Source organism: Leptopilina heterotoma, unplaced genomic scaffold, assembly GCF_015476425.1.
Source record: "Leptopilina heterotoma isolate Lh14 unplaced genomic scaffold, ASM1547642v1 Lhet_63, whole genome shotgun sequence".
Lineage (NCBI taxonomy): Eukaryota > Metazoa > Arthropoda > Insecta > Hymenoptera > Figitidae > Leptopilina > Leptopilina heterotoma.
This window is the reverse complement of record NW_025111149.1, coordinates 2,525,290-2,547,063: the sequence shown is the minus strand read 5'-3', so window position 1 is coordinate 2,547,063 and position 21,774 is coordinate 2,525,290. Positions and strand designations below refer to the sequence as shown.

Genomic DNA, 21,774 nt, shown 5'->3' with positions numbered 1-21,774 from the left:
ACAGCATAAAATTGTGCAAAATAAAAAATTTTTTGTAAATATTTTTAAAGGGTTCTTTGATTAAGACATACGGTCCTGAAATTGATTTGTTAGGTTATGTTCGTTGTCAAAAAAAACGAAAAACATGATGTCTGATAATCAAAAGGATCATGATCATTATGTCATTATCGTCATTATCAATCAAAAGTCAAAATCGCATTTTTAAAAATTAATTCACAAGTTTATAAATAAACTTTAGTGTTCCTAATTCATCAATTTAGTTAAACTTTAGGAGAAAATGGTTTTATTTCTTTCATTAGCCATCGTATTTTGTTTACCGGTCTTATTTCTAACCTATGAAATTATAAATTGCTAAACAAAGTGCTAAATTGGTCGACTATAATAAGTAATAACAAAAGAAATATATTTTAACAGTATGATTGAGTATGATACAATTTTTCAATTAACACTACTATCAAACTGAATATGAAATAAATTTCTCTGCGATTTCGGATTCAACACGAAAAACTCCAATTAAAAAAGAAATACAACGGGTATTTTTTTACCTGGAAAAATGATAAAGACAAGTAATCGGGCTTGTACGGGGAGCAAGTCAGTAAAAAACAGATGTAAACGATGTGGTAAATTATGTGATCCCTACGAAAAGCCTGCTCTACAATGCGTTGGGAATTGCGCGAGAAAAATACATCTTCATTGTCTGAAGAGAAAGAGTTTTCCCAATTCTTTTGTCGGCGATGTTTTTTTCACACTCACATGTTCCGATTGTGAGCCTTTTGGCAATGAAGTTCTAGTCAGAGATAAAATGTCCTGGTCGCAAATAATTGTCCTCGCATTGTACAATTTGAGAGAAAAATCCAGTGGAATCAGTAAAAGAGGATATTTCCACTGGAAATCTGACATCAGTACGTTCGTCGATCGTCATTGGGATTATTTATTTACGAAACAAAAGTAAAATTTACTTTTTTATTTAATATATTTACTAAATATATTTGAATATGTTTTAAAATACTTTTTGTGACTCAACTTTTTTATTTCAGGAGACAACCGAAGCAATGGATAGGAACGATTTCCGGTACCTTGTCACACAATACAGGAATTTACTTCAAGTCGGGTTCGTCCGAACTTGGAGAAACAGGCTGGTGGAAATTGATTTCGAAAGAACCTCCAGAAATTATTATGCACTGTAAATTAATTTCTATCTTAATTAATTCATCCTTTTAGATTCTATAATTTACGATTTTTAATATTTATACTATTTCTATTACTTTTAGCAATCATAGCAAACAAAATGGAAAATAAGACCGAGGAGCATCCCGTGCATATAGTTAAAAAGGAGAGTGTGAGTCCAATACCATCGGAATCGAGCACTTCTCTAGGTGACGATAGTAGTTACATTGGAGATTCTTTAAAGAATTCGAAGAGTTTATCACCGCCACATTTTAGTGAAATTCTTTCCGATTTTCTACTCACTGAAGAAGATTTACACGGTAAAAAAATTCATTTAATTTAATGAAAATTTCAAGATAGAAAATCATTATAATTTTAAGTGGATGTGCGAAAATTTAATCATTTTAGAGAATTTTTAAATTCTAATTGAATTTAGAATTTAATTAATTTAATTTTTCTTAATTTAAATTAATTGTTAATTAATTTAAAAAAAAGTTCAATTTATTCTTTTCAAACAATTTGATTGAATTTCAATTATTTGAGAAATTTAACTTCTTTAAAAGTCAATTATTTTTAATAATTTTCCGAAAGTCGTTCGAGAATTCAATTATTTAATTACGAAAATTTAATTATTTATAATTGTAACTATACATCTCATTTTTTAAAGTTAATAAGGTGAATTATTAAAAACATGAAACATAAAATATTGATAACAATTAATTTTTAAAAATATATGTATAAAAAAAGTATTCGAAAAATTAGGTTTTTAATGATATTTTTAACTAATTGAGTTGAATTGAACAATAATTTTTTAATTGAAAAATCTCCAAATAATTAAAATTTAATCAAATTTTTTGAAAATAATTGAGCTCATTAGAAGAATTTTTGTAAAGTATTAAAAACTAATCAATATTTAAAAGAAATTTGAATTAAAAGTTTTGAAAATGATTATTTTCTTCAAAATTTTATAATTTCCCTTTTTTTGAAGATAACTGAATTTTAAAAAATTATTATAAAATATTTTAAGAATTACTTTTTAAAAAAATATTGTAATTTTCATTTTCAAGTTTTGAGAATGGAATTATTTTCAAAATGAACAAAATCTGATTTTAAAAAATTTTTATGAAATGCTTTTGAAAAATCAATTATTCTTAATAAAATTTTAAAAAATTTCAATTATTTAAAGGTTTTTAATTGCATATTTTAAGGATTGAATTTGGAATTGAAAAAATAATTCAAAAATAATTTTTGTCAGATAATCGACTTTTCAATTATCTTTAATTGAAAAATTTCGAGATAACTGAATTTTAGTGTAAAATATTTAAAAGAATTTAATTTTTTTGAATCAATTTATGAAAAATATTAAGAAATAATTTTTTAAAGAATTTTAATTAAAAATTTCAAAAGTGAATCATTTTATAGTATTTTTAAATTCTTCTGAAAAAGTTCAATAATAATTCAAAAAATTTTAATTATTTAGAGATTTAAACTTCTTTAACAGTAAATTATTTTGAATAATTTTCCGAAAGTCCTTCGTGAATTCAATTATTTAATTGCGAAAATTTAATTATTTATAATAATTGCAACTATAAATCTCCTTTTTTAAAGTTAATACGGTGAATTATGGAAAATATGAAACAGAAAATTTTGAAAATAATTGATTTTTAAAAATATATAAAAGAAAATTTTCGAAAAATTAGGTTTTTGATGATATTTTTAACTATTGACTTGAATTTAATAATAATTTTACAATTCTTCAATTAAAAAATCTCCAAATAATTAAATTTTAATAACATTTTTTGAAAATAATTGAACTCTATAAAAGAATTTTTGTAAAATATTAAAAACTAAACAATTTTTTTAAAAAATTTAGTTCAAAGTTTTAAAATTGATTATTTTCTTCAAAATTTTATAATTTACTTTTTTTTGAAGATACCTCATTGAAGTTTAAAAAATTATTATGAAATATTCTAAGAATTACTTTCTAAAAAAACTATTTTGATACAATTTTTTTGAAGCTAATTTTCTTTAATTTACATTTTCAAATTTTAAGAATTGAATTATTTTCAAAATTAACAATTAAAATTCTTTAAAATTTTATTTTAAAAAATTTTTATGAAATGCTTTTGAAAAATCAATTATTATTAATAAAATTTTACAAAATTTCAATTATTTAAAAAGTTTTTAATTGTAAATTTCAAGAATTGAATTTAGAATTTAAAAAATAATCGGATAATTGATTTTTCAATTATTTATAATAATTGAAAATTTTTCAGATATTTGATATTAAGTGTAAAATGTTTAAAGCAATTAAATTTTTTAAAGAAATTTATTAAATTTAATTGATTAAAAAATATATGAGCGGATGGGAAGAAGAACTCGCCGAGCGCGAGACCGTAAGGGATAATATCAGTCAGGTAGCAGTGAGCACCTCTGGGCCACACACTGCTACCTGACTGGAACTATCCTTTACGGTCTCGCGCTCGGCGAGTTCTTCTTCCCATCCGCTCATATGATTGATCTAAAATTTTAAGGATCAGCCTAAAGCAAGACATTTTTTAAAAGTTCAGTACCGGTCAAAATTGAGAGACCACCCATTTTCAGGGTAATGAAAAATATTTTTAAACATAAAATTTATGAAAACTAAAATTTTTTTCGGTATATGTTTTGATAGATGATAAAATTTTGAAAAAATAAGACCTTACAGAAGTCATTTGGCCTGTATTTTATTTAGATATTTTTAAAAAATCGTCAATTTCAATGTTTTACAAAAATTTGAATAACTTCTAAAATTTCTAAAACTTGGACCAAAAAAATTCAAAAAATTTGAAACAATTTTTCTGTATACTAAAAACTATTCTAAATAATATATTAAACATGATATGGTGTAGATTTTTCAAGAGAATTTAATAAAAAAAATATGTTTGAATTTTAAAAATTATTTTTCTTTTAATAAGATTGTTTCAAATTTTTTGAATTTTTTGTATCCAAGTTTGACGACCTGCATTTTCTAAGAAAAAAATTACACTTTAATGCCTATAAGCCAAAACTTCTGTAAGGTCTTATTTTTTCAAAATTTTATCTCTCAATTTTGACCGGTAGTGTATTAATTACCTTTTTTTAAAGATAATTGAATAAAGAAATGATGATACAAAAATTCAATGAATTAGTTTATTTAAAAATACACATTAATAAAATTGTAATTTTTCTAAAATAATTTAATTTCTTAAAAGAATTTTTTGATAATTTATGTGACTAATCAATTTTTTTTTTAACAATTTTACATAAAAATTTCAAATATTTAAATACTTTTATAAATATTTTTCTACATTTAAATATATTTCAAAAAGTTATGTATCTTCAGGAAGAATCTTACGGTGATTTAAAAGAAAAATAAATCCACAATACCATAATTTCATATTTTCAAATAGAAAAACAAGTTAAATTTTTATTTTGTTTTCTTGATAAGCTAAAGAATAATAATTTGGAATTTCACAATATATTTAACTCTCCATCCGTCGCACCTTTTTTTGTAACGCGATCCGTCGCAGGTGAGGGAAATTCTCACCCTCATAAATTAGTCTAAACTTGTTCTAAAATGCCAAATTTTTTTTTGAATGTTCATTAGAATTTCTAAACAACCTATTGGCAGTAAAATTAACTTTTATTTCCTGTTAATTATTTAAATAAAAAATTAATGACAAATGAAATCGAGTATACGCGGTCAGTCGCATGGTGAGAAGTTCCCTCACTTCCCGTCAAAAATCCCCGACATTTGCTGCTTTCAAATTCAATAACAAAGAAATTAAAATATAAAAAAACACCAAAATTGTTTTAATGTAAAGAAGAAGAGTGCCGTAAAAGGTACTGAGAATATGAAATTATAATTTTTTGTATTTTAAAAGTTATAAATAAAAAAAGAAACTGGGTGAGGGAAATTCTCACCATGCGACGGATGGAGGGTTAATATTATAATTATAAAGAATTGGCAATCTTTTTGGGACTATAATAAGACATCTCGAAACGTTAAGATGTGTTTAATGTCTTATTATAGTCCCAAAAAGATTGCCAATTCTTTATAAATAATTATAAGCTAAAGAATTTAATTTTGATTATTTAATACAATTAAACGTTGTATTTGAATAAAAAGTTTCAATTTTGTCATTATTAAGAAACTTTTGTTAAATTTTATGTTATCGAAATTTTTTGTTTGAAATTTAGTTTTTATTCAAACACAACTTTTAATTATTCAAAATATTCAAAATTCAGTTTTTCGCTTTTCTACTAAAACAAATTTGAAATTTAATTTGCGTCTTTATTTTAAATACGAACTAATTCTGTAATACTGTAATTTATTATAAATTATAAATTATAATTTAACTGTAATCATATTAATTTTCTTTGTATTTAAATAAAAATAGATATGGACATGCTTGATACTGAAGATGGAATCGAAATGGACAACAAGCACGAAACACTGTCACTAGCAGATCTGATAAGAAATTTTCGAAATCAACACTGTCAACCGGATCAATATAAATCGGAAACGTACGATTTTGACTATGAAGATGAAAAGACAACACTTGACAATTCGGACGATTTTGTCGTTTGCGATGACAACAAGAATAATCCGGAGTTTGAACAATTTCCCGAGGACAGTTCCGACAGTACCGATTTCATTCAACCGCAAGTTCAACCCTCACTGTTCACCACTTCCGAACAACGTCCGTGGCCTTGGGAGAAAAATTACAGTAGCATTCCGTCAGGTGAGTCGAGATCACGAATTAGTGAACGTGAGGAAACTTATCTGCTGCAACGACTGAAGAGAAGTAATTTAGCCACGGCGCCTCCATCCGTTAAACGACTCTACAGGAAATTATCGGTACGAAAATTAAAGAGGGAGTACAGTTTACGAATTTTTGACGTCGATCAACTTGGCACATCACACATGGCATTAGGAGTTCACAATAAGGGCAGTCGAATTTTGGATCGATTTGTGAGTCATTCGAAAATTGGTAGTTTCGAGCAAAGGTTGCAGGGAATCAATGAATCGGCTGCGGTTCATAGTCCTTATACTAATAGACTTTTGAAGCCATTCATTCGAAGGGACACAACGACAAGACCCCTTTGGCTAAAATTGCAAGACGAACTCTACGCGAAAACGAATGAGAACAATTTCAATAGGACAATTCCGACGAAAGCGCCGATTGATTATTCTTACATTAGGCCGCAGCATATTCCTGCTTTGAATAGTCTTTGTAATCAGTTCTTTTGGCCTGGAATTGACTGTAAGTATACGAGGCATTTGTTTTGACGCAAAATTTAATTTTCTAACATGAGAATTCATTTTTATGGAATATTCTCAGAATTGGATTTTTAATTCTGTTTCAGTATCGGAATGCTTGCAGTATCCAGATTTCAGTTGTGTGGCTTCGTATAAAAAATTGATAATTGGTTTTGCAATAATGGTGCCAGATGTGGCGTACAATCAGACGTACATTTCGTTTTTCTTGACCCGACCAGAATGGCGTAATTCTGGTATTGGTACTTTTATGCTCTACCATCTAATTCAAACCTGTATGGGCAAAGATGTCACTTTACATGTTTCCGTCACAAATCCCGCATTAATTTTATATCAAAAATTCGGATTCAAAGTTGAAGAGTTCGTACAAGATTTCTACGATAAATATATTCCACCGGATTCCAGGGAGTGCAGACATGCCCTCTTTTTGAGATTATGTCGTTAGTTATTTTACAATTAAAGAAAAGAAACAATGACACTCCGTCACAAAATAATTCGTAAGTACAATTGCGCTAATTACGATTATAAAGTACAATTATAAAATATAATTATAAATTAAAATTACAAGGTTGCCACAAAAATTTAATTTTGATTTTCCCTGACTTTCAGACAAAATTTTGACTTTTTCCCTAACACTAAAGAATATTCTGATTTGCTCTAAAAATTATTAGATTCTCAAAAAAATGTTCTATTACATTTATTTACGAATTTCTTAAATTGTAAAATTATACAAAAACATAGATAACTTCCTTTCTAAATAAATATTTAATCATTATTATTTTTCCATAAGAATTAGGATTTTCAAAAATTTCAAATTCAAACCTTTTTGAAATTCAATAAATTCTAATTAGCGATAAAATTATTTTATATTAAAAGAATATTGTTACTGTAATTTCTTCAAAATTATTTTCATCATTTCAATTCAATTTTATAGAATTTCAGGTCTCGGATCGACTTTAAGGTGCAAAAAAAGTCGATTTAAAATAGAAAAAAAGTCGAAAAAGTCGTTTATTTAATTCGGTGTCATCACAAAAATTTTATTTCTTATTCTTCTGATCTTTCACTGATTTCTAAATTTAAATATTTAAAACTTCAATAATTTCGTTAAATAAATATTTAAATACTTCTTGCTTGTTTTTATACGGGAATAAAATTTTGAAAATGTCTATTTAAAACCTTCTGAAATTTAATAACTTCTAAAAATTACAACTTTAATTCTTTTAAAATTCAATTATTTTCTACAATTTTTAATCAAACTTCTTCTTATGAAATCAATTATTTTTAATATTGATTGTTTTTAGGATCTTAATTTTTGTGAAATAAATGTGTTTATATTGTGACCTTGGGTCCTTTGGACCCAAGGCCACAATATAAACAGATTTATTATTTAAATACAAGAATTCAGTTCTTTATAACAATTTTAACTGTCCCATGTTTTTTAAGTTATTAATTAATTTTCAAAAAATTATAATAAAAAAATTCTTAAAATTAATTTTTCAAAAATATTTTAAAAATAATTTATGAAAGATAATAGTTTTTTAATTATATAGAATTGAAAAATTTCCAAACAATTGAAATTTGGTAAATTCTATTAAAAAAATAATTGAATTTTTAAAGAATTTTAATTATTAATATAAACGCGATTCCTCTAAAATTTTAATAAATCTAAAAAGTCATATGTTGTTCAAATGTTAAAAATAACTGTAAAAAATTTTAATGTTATTATTTTTTCTATGTATTTGAATTTTTGAAAATTTGTATTTAAAAATATTGAAAACAATTGAATTTTAAAATATTAGAATGCAAAAATTCTGAGAATTATTTTTACCAAAAATATTTTAATATAATTTTTTTGTAGCTAATTTTCATTAATTACCATTTTTTAAATACACTTGAAGATTTTTCATTAAAATTTTTGAAAAATCAATTATTATTTTTAAATTTTGCAATTAAAATTCTTTTAAAGTTTATTTTCAAAAAATTTTATCAAACACTTTGAAAAAAATCAATTATTTTCAATTAAATTTTACAAAATTTCAATTATTGAAACTCTTTTTTTTATTGTTACTTTTTAAAATTTATTTAGTAATTTATAAAAATAGTTGAATTGTTTCGAAGAAATTATTAAAAATTTTAGGAAATAATTGAATTTTATGGAAATATTTGAAAATATTTGAATTCTTCCGAGAAATTCAATTAAAAATGTTTTGTTATAGTCAAATGTATGAAAAATTCAAATTTTCAAAGATTTTAATTCTTTCCTCGAATTTTGTTAAAACTTGCATGAAAATAATTACTTTTTTCGGGGAATTCGATTACTATTGTTTTAAAAATAATTGAAATTCTGCGATGAATTTTATTATTATTAAGAAAATAATTGAATTCTTGTGAAAAATTTTATTAAACTTAGAAAATAATTCAATTATTTCGAAAAATTTTAAAAATAATTGAATATTTTAGAGAAATTTTATTTGTATAGGAAAATATTTAAATTCCTGTAAAAAAAATTTATTATTTATAAAAAATAATTGCAATCCTGTGAAAATTTTTATTAAAAGTAGAAAATAATTGAATTATTGTGAAGAATTTTTTAATATTTGAAAATAATTGGATGTTTTGAGAAATTTTAAAAAAATTGTATTAAAATAATTGAATTTCTGTGGAATATTTTTTTATTTATAAAAATAATTAAATGTTTGCGTAGAATTTTATTAAAATAGTGTGGCGTTCCAGGAGGAATTTACTACTTTTCGGAGCACCTTCACCGATTTCTTCAAAACTTGGTAGTATTACATTTGTTGGTCTAAAGTTTCAGAAAATCAATTTTTTAAGTAAAATCAATTGTTTATTTAAAAGTTACAATAATTGCTCAAAATTGTTTAAATGCCGATATCTTTTAAACGGTTCAAGATAATTGAGTTTACTTTTTTGCTAAAAATTCATAAAGACGAGACGCTTCAAAAACGTTATTAACATTTTTTCTTATTTTGTTAATTAAAAAAGTTATTTAAATAAATAAAATTAACTTTTGAGCCGTAATTCAAAATTAAATGACTTACGAACCAAAAAATTCCTTGTTTTGCATACTTTTATATTCCGAAGAAAAAAAGTTGTTGGAGTTTTTCAATCACTTATAATTTAAACAATTATTCGTTTGTTTACAATTATTTTCCAGCTCAATGATCATCTGTTCTCTCTTGCGCGCGACTACTGCTACGTCACGTCCGTCTGTCCCAAAATATATATATTTGACAAGCGTGGAAAAATTGAGGTTATGTTTAATCAAAACAACGCATTTCAGTCTTTTTAAAGTTTTTAGCAGTCATGGAAAAAAAGTTAAATCGTTAAATATAGGATATCAATATCCTGACTGCCAAAAACTTTAAAAAGACTAAAATGCGTTGTTTTGATTAAACATAACCTCAATTTTTCCACGCTTGTCAAATATATATTCTGGGAGCGACGGATGTGACGTAGCAGTAGTCGCGCGCAAGAGAGAACAGATGATCATTGAGCTGGAAAATAATTGTAAACAAACGAATAATTGTTTAAATTATAAGTGATTGAAAAACTCCAACAACTTTTTTTCTTCGGAATATAAAAGTATGCAAAACAAGGAATTTTTTGGTTCGTAAGTCATTTAATTTTGAATTACGGCTCAAAAGTTAATTTTATTTATTTAACTCTCTGCTGATGCTAACGACCGTTATCGTCAAAAATCGTCATTCTGGACGCCTGGTGGTGACTATGAGAGTTACGTGCTTTGACGATAGAGTGGGGATAAAAAAGCATCAGCAGAGGGTTAAATAACTTTTTTAATTAACAAAATAAGAAAAAAATGTTAATAACATTTTTGAAGCGTCTCGTCTTTATGAATTTTTAGCAAAAAAGTAAACTCAATTATCTTGAACCGTTTAAAAGATATCGGCATTTAAACAATTTTGAGCAATTGTTGTAACTTTTAAATAAACAATTGATTTTCTGAAACTTTAGACCAACAAATGTAATACTACCAAGTCTTAAAGAAATCGGTGAGGGTGCTCCGAAAAGTAGTAAATTTCTCCTGGAATGCCACAGTATAGATATTGAAAATCATTGAATTGAGGATAATTTTTGAATAATTGAAATTTTCCAGAGTTTTATTAAAATTTTTGAAAATAATTGAAGAATGTTATTACTTTTGAAAATAATTGAATTTTTTAACTAAAATTCTTCTATAAATCCATTATTTTTAAAAATTAATTAAATATACAATATTAAAAAATTTAACTAATTCCAAAACGTCATTTTCCTAATGACAGAAAATTGTATATTTTATTTGAATGCAAATTTTAATTGTTTAATCGGACAATTAAACCGTAAATATAGGTTATGTCTTCTTAATCGGATAATTGAAATGATTGAAACGATTGAAATATAAAATCTGAACGAGTCTATTATTTTGAATTACCTTTTAATTTATCGCCACCCGATAGATATCAGTTGTGTTTCATTTCCTTGTTTCCTTCAAACTGCTTCTGAATACTTTTAAATCACTGAGTATAGAAAGAAACGTATCGAAGTTCGATAACTAACCAACATCACAATGGTTCTTCAACACTGTAGTATTTCCTTTTTTTATTGCCTATAATCTCAAGGATTAATAACTTCTCCCCGATGTAAGCCCTCCAAGAAAGTATATTTAATCAAAAAAATCAAGAAATACCTAAAACAATTGTTAAATATTCAAATATTTTTAGTAAAATTTCGCTTGTTTTGAATACGAGAGTGACGTCACAAACACTGCGATTAAGCGTGAAGTTATCATCGAGTCTGTTCTCGAAAGTTCCGGAAGCAACTAGAACCCGCTCTCTATGTATATATGGTGTGCAGCGCCCACACTACCATTTAGTACAAGAGAAGACGTGAGAAGTTGAATATTGTTTCTTTTCCAATGTGTTAAAAATATCAAAATTGAAAATTTTCTTGTGCGATTTGTAAAACAAATATAAAGGAAAAATTTCTATTGTGATAATAAAGAAAGGTTAGTGATTGAATTTTGACCTTTAACAATCAATATGGTGTAAAATAAGGTTAGTTTTAACGCCTTTTTCGAGCAAAAATTGGAGTATAAAATGGATAAAATGAAAAAAATGGTACACATAAGATGATGATGATGTTGGTCACGTCATAAGTAAAAGCGCGCCTCTCAACTCGATCTCGAGCTTTCTATTATATTTTATCTTTCGTGTGGATTTATTTTTGAATTATTCGAAATTGGTGTTCTCTGTTCACGATAGTTTCTTCTTTTTCTCTGTCAGTGTATCATCATTGCTCGAAATAGCGGAGAAACTTATGTGGGTGTGTTAGGTGGAAGACTTGGTAGAATGAGATGAAGAGAATATTTCCGAGCAAAAATGAAAATATTAAAGAGAATTTACGAGAAATTTTCATTGAAAAAAAAAAATCTGTTCATTGTTTTTAAGAGATCATGTAATGATCCTAATCTCCTGAGATGTGTAATTAATCAAATGTTATGATAATGAGAATGAAATGAGTTTATATCATTTTTGATCACTCAATCTGTTTATCGTTATATTAGTTTAGAATGTGTCAACGAAAATATCTAGTTCAAGTGCCTATATTTGTCGTGCATACCAACTTGATTATTTTTAAATTGAATCTTTGCATGATTCTTCATTAATCAAACGTTAGATTGCATGAGGTCAAATAAGAGGTTGTATAATATTCAATTGTAATAAATTTCTTGTTTTTATAATAAGAAGAATATAAAAAGTTTTCTTTGAAAAGTGGAAATTGTTTCAAAGAATTTCTCAATTAGTTATGATACTTAAAAGTTAATTTACAAAGATAATTGTTTATTGTCGAGAAAATATTATTTTTCTTTATTAACATTATTACTAACCAGTGATTAATCAAAGTATTATCAGTAATTAATCAGAGATAACTCGCGCTGATTAAGGATATACTCGATATTTTATATATTTCAAAACTGTTATTGAGAATATTTTTCAAGCTGAGCAATTAATGACAAAATATAAAGAATATTCATATATTCAATAAATATTCAATGAATATATTAATGTTCAGTATTTATATATTCGTAGAAATTGTCACACGATACATACGATTATTTTCATTTTGCTGCTTGCAAAAAAAATGTTCAAAAATTGCTAAAAAATTATTATTATTATTATTATTATTATTATTATTTACTTTTCATAGTTTACTGACAGTAATATTTTTAATATTAACATTTGTAATATTAATATTAACAATAATAATATTTTTTTAATTTAAAATACAATTTTTCGAATAAAATAAATGTTTTGACATTTGTGCAAATAATTTATAATAACTTTTTTTTCAAGAAAGAGAGAAAGTGATAAAAAATGAATTCTGAAAATAATTCGGGAATACCTGACGTCATGAATGAATTGACGTCGTTGAAAGCGGAAATCAGAAACACAAAATACACTGATTTTTTTTTTACAAGGAAGGATCCTTGCCTTGACTGCCCTTCCTTTTAAATTGAAATGAAATAATGTTTGAAGGTGGCAGGCAGGAAACGACAATATTCGCAAGACTTGTTCTTTGTCCAAAAATGGTTGAAAAAAAGTATCAAAAGACCTTGTTAATTTGAGATCTTTGAACCGAGGTTAACTCGCGAAATTATGGTGCGCACGCAATTGCGTAGGACTTTAATTTCTTATTTGGTTTGTTATTGAACTCAATTTTAACAATATCACAAAAAAAATTTAGGAATAAATGTTTTGAACTTTAGGAACTAGGTATTTTTCATAACGCGGTACAAAAAAGGGCACTTTTTTGCACCTTGTTATGAAAAATATCGTTCGTAACTAGTATATTACGAAATATACTATTTTGTAGCTACAATTTTTTAGCTGAAATAATTAATTAATGAAGAACGAAATTTAATTATTTCCTCTTTAAATTCACATTTTAGATTTAAAACAGAAAAAAATTATAATTATAAATAATTTTTATTTATAATTTTTAGAAATTTTAATAAAATTTCTCGAAAGAATTCAATTATTTTTTTATGTAAATAATAATATTCTTCGCAGGAACTAATACTAAATTATTTTAATATAATAAGAAAAATACGGTTTCAACAAAATTCCTCGAAAGAATTAAATTATTTTCTAATTTTAATAAAACTTTTTAGAAGAATTTAATTATTTTTAGTACAATTTTCATTAAATTTTTCAAAATAATTGAATTATCAAATTTTAATAAAATTCTTCACAAGAATTCAATTATTTTCTACTTTTAATAAAATTATTATTTTTTATAAATAATAAATTTTTTTTACAGGAATTTAGATAAAATTTCTCTAACATATTCAATTATTTAAAAAAATTTTCGAAAGAATACAAATATTTTCAAAAATTATAATAAAATTCTTGGCAGTAATTCAATTTTTATAATGGAATTTTAATAAAATTTCTCTAAAAGATTTAATTATTTTCTATTTTATATTAAATTGTTCATAAGAATCCAATTTTTTTTCTAATTTCAATCATTTTTTTCACAAGAAATCAATTATTTTTTATAAATAATAAATTTCTCCGTATAAATTAAACTATTTGCAGTACAATTTTGATAAAATTTCTCAAAAGAATTCAATTATTTTCCAAAATTGTAATAAAATACTGAGAAAAATTCAATTTTTAAAAAATTTTAAATAAATTTAACAACCAAATTCGTAATTACAATTATTAACAAAAATTACTTTATTTTTTAAATATTTAAAGAAATTATTTTAAACAATTTTAATATTTTTGAAAATTATGAAAAAATTGTGAGAAGAATAATTTAATTATTTCCTAAAAATTTTTAAAAAATTCATAAAGGAAATATTTAATCACAATTTAGTCATAAGTAATAATAATAAACACTATTATTAATTAATTTAATTCTTTACAAGAATTATTTTAATGGAAATTCAATAAAATCCTCAAAAAAATTAAATACGTTTTAAAAATTTTAATAATATTCTTAGAAAGAAAATTATTTTTAAAAATCTTGATAAAATTCTTTATAAGAATTTATATTTATTTTCAGTGCATTAGTTTTAGATTTCAAAAAAAAAAAAAAATTATTTTATTATTATTATTTATGAATCAGATTAATCTATAAACTTTCGAAATGTTTTTTTCAATTTTCACGTTTTTGAAAATATTTATAGCAAAAGAAAAATCCTTCTTTTGAACGTTGAAAAATTTGTAATATAAGGAGTTAATTACGAGGAAACTTTTCTTGTCTCCAAGAATTTTTCTTCTTTTAACTTCAAGTTACAAGATCCAAAATTGTATGCAAATTGTCGCTATTGATCGAGATTTACCACTTGTGTGTGCTTTTTCGTCTCGTAATTACTTAATTTGCTTTAATCAGTTACTTATAGAGAGAATGACATTGAAATTTATCCTTGCACGTGCTTCTACCAAGTTTTCCACATTTGCATTCGAATTTTCTAATTTTCTTTAAATTTATTTATTTATTTTTTTTGACAATTTCGAATTTTATTTATTTGTGACACGCTCCAATAGAAAGGTAAATTTGTAAATAATATTTTTATTATTTATGAAAAAAATATTGAATTCCAAAAAATAAATTCAATTATTTCGAAAATTTTTATAAAAGTTGTACAAAAAATATTTGAATTTATACGAAGAAATTTATTATTTATAAAAAATAATTGAATTCCTGTGAACAATTTTATTAAAAAGTAGAAAATAATCTAATCTATGCGAAGTTTATTGCTTTTAAAAATAATTGAATTATTGTGATGAATTTAATAAAAATTTGAAAATATTTGAATTCTTATGAGAAGTTTTTTTAAAATTGCGTAGTAAAAATGATTGAATTTATGCGAAAAAATTTATTGCTTTTAAAAAATAATGGAATCTTGTGAACAATTTTATTAAAAAGTAGAAAATAATTGAATCTATGCGAAAAAATTTATTGTTTTTAAGAAGTAATTGAATCATTGTAAAAAAGTTTATTGAAATTATTAAATAATTTAATTTTTTTTAAATTATATCAAAACTTTTGAAAATAATTGAATTCTTGTGAAGAATTTGATTAAAATTTGAAAATAATTCAATTATTTAGACAAATTTTATGAAAATTGTAGGGGAGAGGGCCCTAAGGTGGTCAGGGCCCTAAGGTGGTCACCCTAAGAAAATTTTTGTATATTAGTTAGTATCTTCAAATGTTTTTTGTTATTGTTATTATTTGAGAAGACAAAGATTTTAGTAAAGTTTTGAGGTAAATAGTCGTATGAGTCTCTTTGTAACGTGAACGTCGTAAAATTTCTGTTTTTAAATGATCGAGAAATTTTTTTCTCAGGGTGTTAAAATCATCGAAATTAACCATTTTAAATTAGTAAAAATCGTTATAATTATCTTTATATATCGTACAATAATATTCCAAATGAATATAATTAATATTGTGCTTTAAAAAATTTTTTCATTAACGTTTAAAAAATTCTTTCTTGGCCCTAAGGTGGACACTTTTTTGGCCACAAGGTGGTCACTTTTGATTTTTTATGAAAATATGTTTATACGCTATATTTATCAACATTTATCACTGTGAATGTGAATTTTATCAATTTTTAAGTTTTATGATGAATAATAATAAAATAGAATTATTTTCAAAATTTTACCTATCTAATACATACACAAAAAGTATCATTTTTGACGAAAGGACAAAGTGCAAAAAAAATATGTAATATGTTTCTGTGATCCTGAAAAACAATTAATATTAAATAAACAACTTAGTAATACGTTTTTTACATTTTTTTAAAACTTTTTTAGTGAATTTTTGTATGGTGACCACCTTGGGCCACTTTTTTAAAAGTCGAATTTTCAACTTTTTTTAAAAAGTGCCATAACTTTTTTTTTATTAATGAAATAAAAAAAACTTTATGATAGGAAGTTAGGTAATAAGATAAAGTTTCAAACGCCGTATTATTGACCTTTATATATAATTCCATTTGAAATCTACAGTCGTTCAAAAGATGGGTGACCACCTTAGGGCCCTCTCCCCTACTAAAAATAATTGAATTTGTGCGAAGAAATTTTTACTGTTTTTAAAAAATATTTGAATTCCTGTGAAGAAATTTATTGTTTTTAAAAAATATTTGAATTCCGGCGAAGAAATTTATTATTTACAAAAAATAAATAAATTTATGTTAAAAAAATTTTTATTATTTTATAATAATTCAAAAAGTAAAATAATAAATATTGTTTTCTGCGTGAAAAATATTTTTTCTCTCAATCTCTAGATCAAAAACGTGAACTTGATTGACGTGAATATTTCAGGTCCACAATTTTAATAAAATTTTCCTATTCAATTCAATTATTTGCAATACAATTCACCAAGTTGAAGTCCACAACGTTGATCAACGAAAAAAATTGTTCACTTAGTAAATTAGTTCAAAATGACGCAGCAATATTGATACAAAAATATTTAGAAATAAAAGATTGATATTTATATTTTGATAATAATTATTTTACAATTCAATATTAAATTAAAAATAATACTTGAATGCATTAAATAAATTTATTTCGTTGATAAACGTTGTGGACTTCAACTTCGTATACAATTCTTCTTAAGAATCCAATTATTTTCAATTCAATTCTTCTTAAGAATTCAATTATTTTCACAAATAATACATTTGTTTATGGGAATTTAATTATTTGAAAAAAATTTGAATAAAATTCTTCGTAAGAAATCAATTATTTTCATAAACAATAAAATTTTTCTCGAGAATTCATTTGAAAAATTTTAATAAAATGCTTTATAAATTTGAAAAATTATAATAAAATTGACTATAGAATACAATTATTTTCGTAAAATATAACATTCCTTATGGGAATTACAATTTTACTGACAAAAATGTTTGTAAAAATCTTCGAAACAATTTAATTATTTTCTTAAAAAATAAAATTATTCGAAGCAATTCAATTATTTAAGAAATTTTAATTAAATTCTTCCCAAGAATTCAATTTTTTTCAAAAATAAAAATTTTCACAAGAATTAAATTATTTAAAAAAAAAATTTAATAAAATTCTTCGTCAGATTTCAATTATTTTCAATTTTTTAATGAAATTTTGTCGATGGAATTTAATTATTTTCAAAATGTTATAAAAAATTCTGAGAAATTCAATTATTTAAAAAATTCGAATAAAATTCTTCACAAGAAATTAATTTAATATCATAAATAATAATATTTTTCTCCGGAATTAAATTATTTTCACAAATGAAATTCTTCACAGGAATTCAATTCTTTAAAAATTTTTTTAATAAAATTCGTTGCAAGAATTAAATTACTTTTATAAATAACAATCTTTATAGCAGAGTTTCAATTATTTTTTATGTACGATTTTACATAAACTGATAGAAAATTGCATTTATTCTTTATAATTTTTTGAAAATTCGCCTAAAGAATTCAATTATTTTAAACATTTTTTATAAATTTCTTTAAAAAAATTCAATTTTAAGAAATATTTAATTATTTCATACATTATTTATCTTTGCATTTAAATAATTGAATTCTCGAAAAATTTTCTAATAAAAATTGATTAAAAATGAATTTCACTTAAAATTTGAAATTATAAATGAATATTAAAAGCATCATAGCGTGAATTTTTATAAATAAGTGAATTTTGAAAAGGGTTCAAGAATTAAAATCTTTGAAAATTTAAATTTATTTATAATATAAAATAATGATTTTATCACTCTGTAATTTTAAATTTATTACAAAACGTGAAGAAATCACGTTTCTTCATGTTTTTATAACAAAAAAAAATGTTTTATAAGTTGTTTAATTTCAGAAGGTTTTGATTTGAAATCCTCAATTCCTATAGAAAAATAATAATGATTAAGTATTTATTTAAAAAAGAAGTTATTGATGTTGTCGAATAATTTTACACTTAAAGAAATTCGTAAATATAAATGTAATAGAACATTTCTTTGAGTATCTAATAATTTTTGGAGTGATTCGGTATATTCTTCAGGGTCAGGGAGAAAGTCAAAATTTTGTCTGGAAATCAGGAAAAAACAAAATTAAATTTTCGTGGCAACCCTGTACAATTTTTTGTTTTACCTTTCTTCGGAGAAGGTGAAATTTATTTTGGATTCTAATGAATTTGATATTTTGCAGGAAAGGAGGAAAAATGGGGAAAGACTACTACAAAATCCTGGGTATCAATAAGGAAGCCAGTGACGACGAGATAAAGAAGGCTTATCGGAAACTGGCCCTCAAGTACCATCCGGACAAGAATCGAAGTGCCGGTGCCGAGGAGAAGTTCAAAGAAATTGCCGAAGCATACGAGGTACTGTCGGACTCGAAAAAGCGCGAGGTCTACGATCAGTTTGGCGAGGAGGGCCTCAAGGGTGGAGCGACATCGGGCGGTGGTCCAGGAGGTGGCGGCTCCACCTACACCTTCCACGGCGATCCACGAGCGACGTTTGCTCAATTCTTCGGCTCAGCCTCACCATTCCAGACATTCTTTGGTTTCGGCGGTCAGGGAAGCAATCGTGTCTTCCCGAATTTCCACGATGAGGACATGGACATGGACGATCCATTTGGTCTTGGAATAGGACCACAGAGACCAGGCGGTCAGGGCGGCGCCTTCCGCTCGCACTCGTTCAATTTCGCCGGTCCCAATCAGGGTCGAACTGGCGGCAAAGATCGTTCACAGGATCCGGCAATCGAACACGATCTCTACGTTGGTCTCGACGACATTCTGCGGGGTTGCACGAAAAAAATGAAAATCTCCCGACGAGTGATACAGCCCGACGGCAGCACGAAGAAGGAGGACAAGGTTCTGACGATAAACGTGAAACCCGGCTGGAAGGCGGGGACGAAAATCACTTTTCAAAAGGAGGGCGATCAAGGACGCGGTAAAGTGCCGGCGGACATTGTATTCATCATTCGTGACAAGCCCCATCCATTGTTCAGGAGGGAGGGCAGTGATATTCGTTACACTCAGAAATTGTCGCTGAAACAGGCTCTCTGCGGTGCAATTGTCGAAATTCCAACTCTAAATGGTGAGAAAATAAGTTTGAATTTAACGCGAGAAATTGTTAAGCCAAATATGGTGAAGAGGTTGCAAGGTCACGGTCTACCATTCCCCAAGGAACCGTCGCGGAAAGGCGATCTTCTCGTTTCATTCGACATCAAATTCCCAGACACATTAACCCAAAGTGCCAGGGATATACTATACGACACTCTACCAAATTGATCAATTCAATTCTCAGCGCGAGAACAAGAACTGGTACACAATGAATGGACAAAAAAAAAGTTTTTCTAATTTTGTTGTTTCGCTCAACGAGACTGAAGACTCGTGTACATTCTAGTACATATTATAATAGACACATGAGCCTAAAAGAATATTCGAAGTTTTGTCTTTTTTCGATATTTCAGAAAAATGAATTTTTTTGGCTCGAAGACGAAACGCGAGTCCGTCGACTATTTGTTTCTTCGGTAGAATTTCATTTTTAGGAATGAAAATAAATGGAATGCGTGGAAAAGAGTATGATTGTTAAAGATATATTAAGTTAATCTGAGTGGATATTTTTTTTCGTGAGTGTGACTCAGCGAATGGGTGAGAATTTACTTTTATAGAGGCGTTTTAAAAACGTGTACAAGTGGTGCGTTAATGATCAAGATTTATTTGAGGAAAAATCAATTTATACCATTTGTCGTGTTCAGGGGGGTATAGACACGGTAATATTTTTTTGTTTACAATAAACGTAGTTCTTGTACTTCTTTTTCCGTTCGAAAATTGTCGACAAAAATAGAGATTTCAATAAGTTTTTCCCGCTGTCAATGGGGACATTTTTTTGAATTGCGACAGTATTTTTTGATGACTTTTTTTGACTGGTTGATTTAATTATTGATTACCGTGTTTCTGCCAGTGATTTTGTAAATTCTACAAAGCGAATTTGTATTAATTGATTAAAGTGTTTTTTCTTTGCGGAAACGTTATAGTACTTTTCTTTTCACTTCAAGTTTTATTTGTACACTAAAATAAAGAGAACACTTTAAGTTATGAGCAGCTGTTGTGACTTCCTTATAAATTTACCTTTATTCCAAAACGACGTTCGATTATAACCGACGATTCCGAAAATAGCAAGTCGAGGGATGACGTCATGAGTCTATCTCTGTAGTTTCTCTTACACATCGCGAATTCATCCGTGTAAAGAGAGAGAGAGAGAGACGGAGGGTCATTCACTGTATTAATATGGCCCTGATAAATACAAAACGGTCAGGAACATTCCATTTAAAGAAAAGGAAACTTCATTCGTTAAAAAAAGAATCGAAAAGGATTATTTATTATACAAACAAAAAAGGTACAAACTTATTCTTATTTAGTTACACTAAATAGACTTTTTGACAAAAAAGATTGATTCCTTTTTGAAAATAATAAAAAACTAAACTAACTATAAATTTAAAAAAAGTACATATAAAAATGTTTATAGAAAAAATTCTATTTTCGACAAAACTGAAATTATTCACATGAATTATCACCATATTTTGGTTTTTTCGCAAATTCGGGAATTTAAACATAATCGAGATCGATTGGGTCCTCAGATAAGGAATTTAGGACCAAAGGACCGAGAATTATGAGCAGAGGTTCACAGTCCAAATTTAAACTGGAATTCAAACGATCATTTCGTCGGAAAATTTTGGAGGTTAGATATTTTGTAGACCAATGTTGAAACAGGGTTGCTACAGTTCAGAGAAATCGGGGAAAAGTCAGAAAAATTGGATTGGTCAGAAAAATTAGGAAAAAGTTAGGAATATTTGAATTTTTCTACATCTGACAATAATTTCTTTTTAAATAACTTAATTCTTGAAGAAGTATCATGTTATTATTACTTAGAAATTATTTAATCAATAATTTTATTTAAATACTTCAAATTAATTGAATTTTAAAAGAGTTACGTTTAAAATTTTTATAAATAGATGAACTTCAAAAGGTTGAAATTGAAAATTTAATTGAAATTTAATGAAATTCCAATTTTGAATGAATTTAATTAGAAATATTAAAGAACTTATGTAGATATTTGAAAAATTTTAATAATTAAAATTCTTCTCAAATTAGTTAAATTTTTTAATACATATATGGGTGATTCTCCTGAAAGTGGGCAATTTCATGTCTTTGACTTATATCTTCTAAACAACTTAACATTTAAATATTAACATTGGACAAACATATTATTTAAACATCACTTATTATACCCTTTATAAAAAACGATAATTTTTT

The 21,774-nt window shown here is 25.5% G+C and overlaps 1 protein-coding gene across 3 annotated transcripts; it reads left to right on the top strand.

Annotated features, from left to right (window-relative positions):
- The first annotated feature begins 130 nt into the window (after nt 1–130).
- LOC122509878 (dnaJ protein homolog 1) lies at nt 131–20,556 on the top strand. Of its 3 annotated transcripts, XM_043624183.1 has the most exons (6): nt 131–948; nt 1,038–1,183; nt 1,272–1,487; nt 5,589–6,455; nt 6,559–6,966; nt 18,663–18,692. In XM_043624183.1, the coding sequence occupies exons 1-5, from the start codon at nt 554–556 to the stop codon at nt 6,912–6,914; spliced, it is 1,980 nt and encodes a 659-aa protein (XP_043480118.1). In that variant the 5' UTR covers nt 131–553; the 3' UTR covers nt 6,915–6,966; nt 18,663–18,692. The 3 variants fall into 3 exon arrangements, with proteins under 3 accessions (XP_043480118.1, XP_043480119.1, XP_043480120.1); XM_043624184.1 differs by lacking the exons at nt 131–948; nt 1,038–1,183; nt 1,272–1,487; nt 5,589–6,455 and having other exon boundaries at nt 6,779–6,966; nt 18,663–20,556; XM_043624185.1 differs by lacking the exons at nt 131–948; nt 1,038–1,183; nt 1,272–1,487; nt 5,589–6,455; nt 6,559–6,966 and adding an exon at nt 11,336–11,492 and having other exon boundaries at nt 18,663–20,556.
- Nucleotides 20,557–21,774: the final 1,218 nt, after the last annotated feature.

Excerpts from the sequence above, each read along its gene's own strand:
- LOC122509878 (XM_043624183.1), top strand. The coding sequence starts at position 554 with ATGATAAAGACAAGTAATCGGGCTTGTACGGGGAGCAAGTCAGTAAAA. Across the intron at positions 1,488-5,588 it reads CACTGAAGAAGATTTACACG|ATATGGACATGCTTGATACT; the intron begins GTAAAAAAATTC and ends AAATAAAAATAG. Across the intron at positions 6,456-6,558 it reads CTTTTGGCCTGGAATTGACT|TATCGGAATGCTTGCAGTAT; the intron begins GTAAGTATACGA and ends ATTCTGTTTCAG.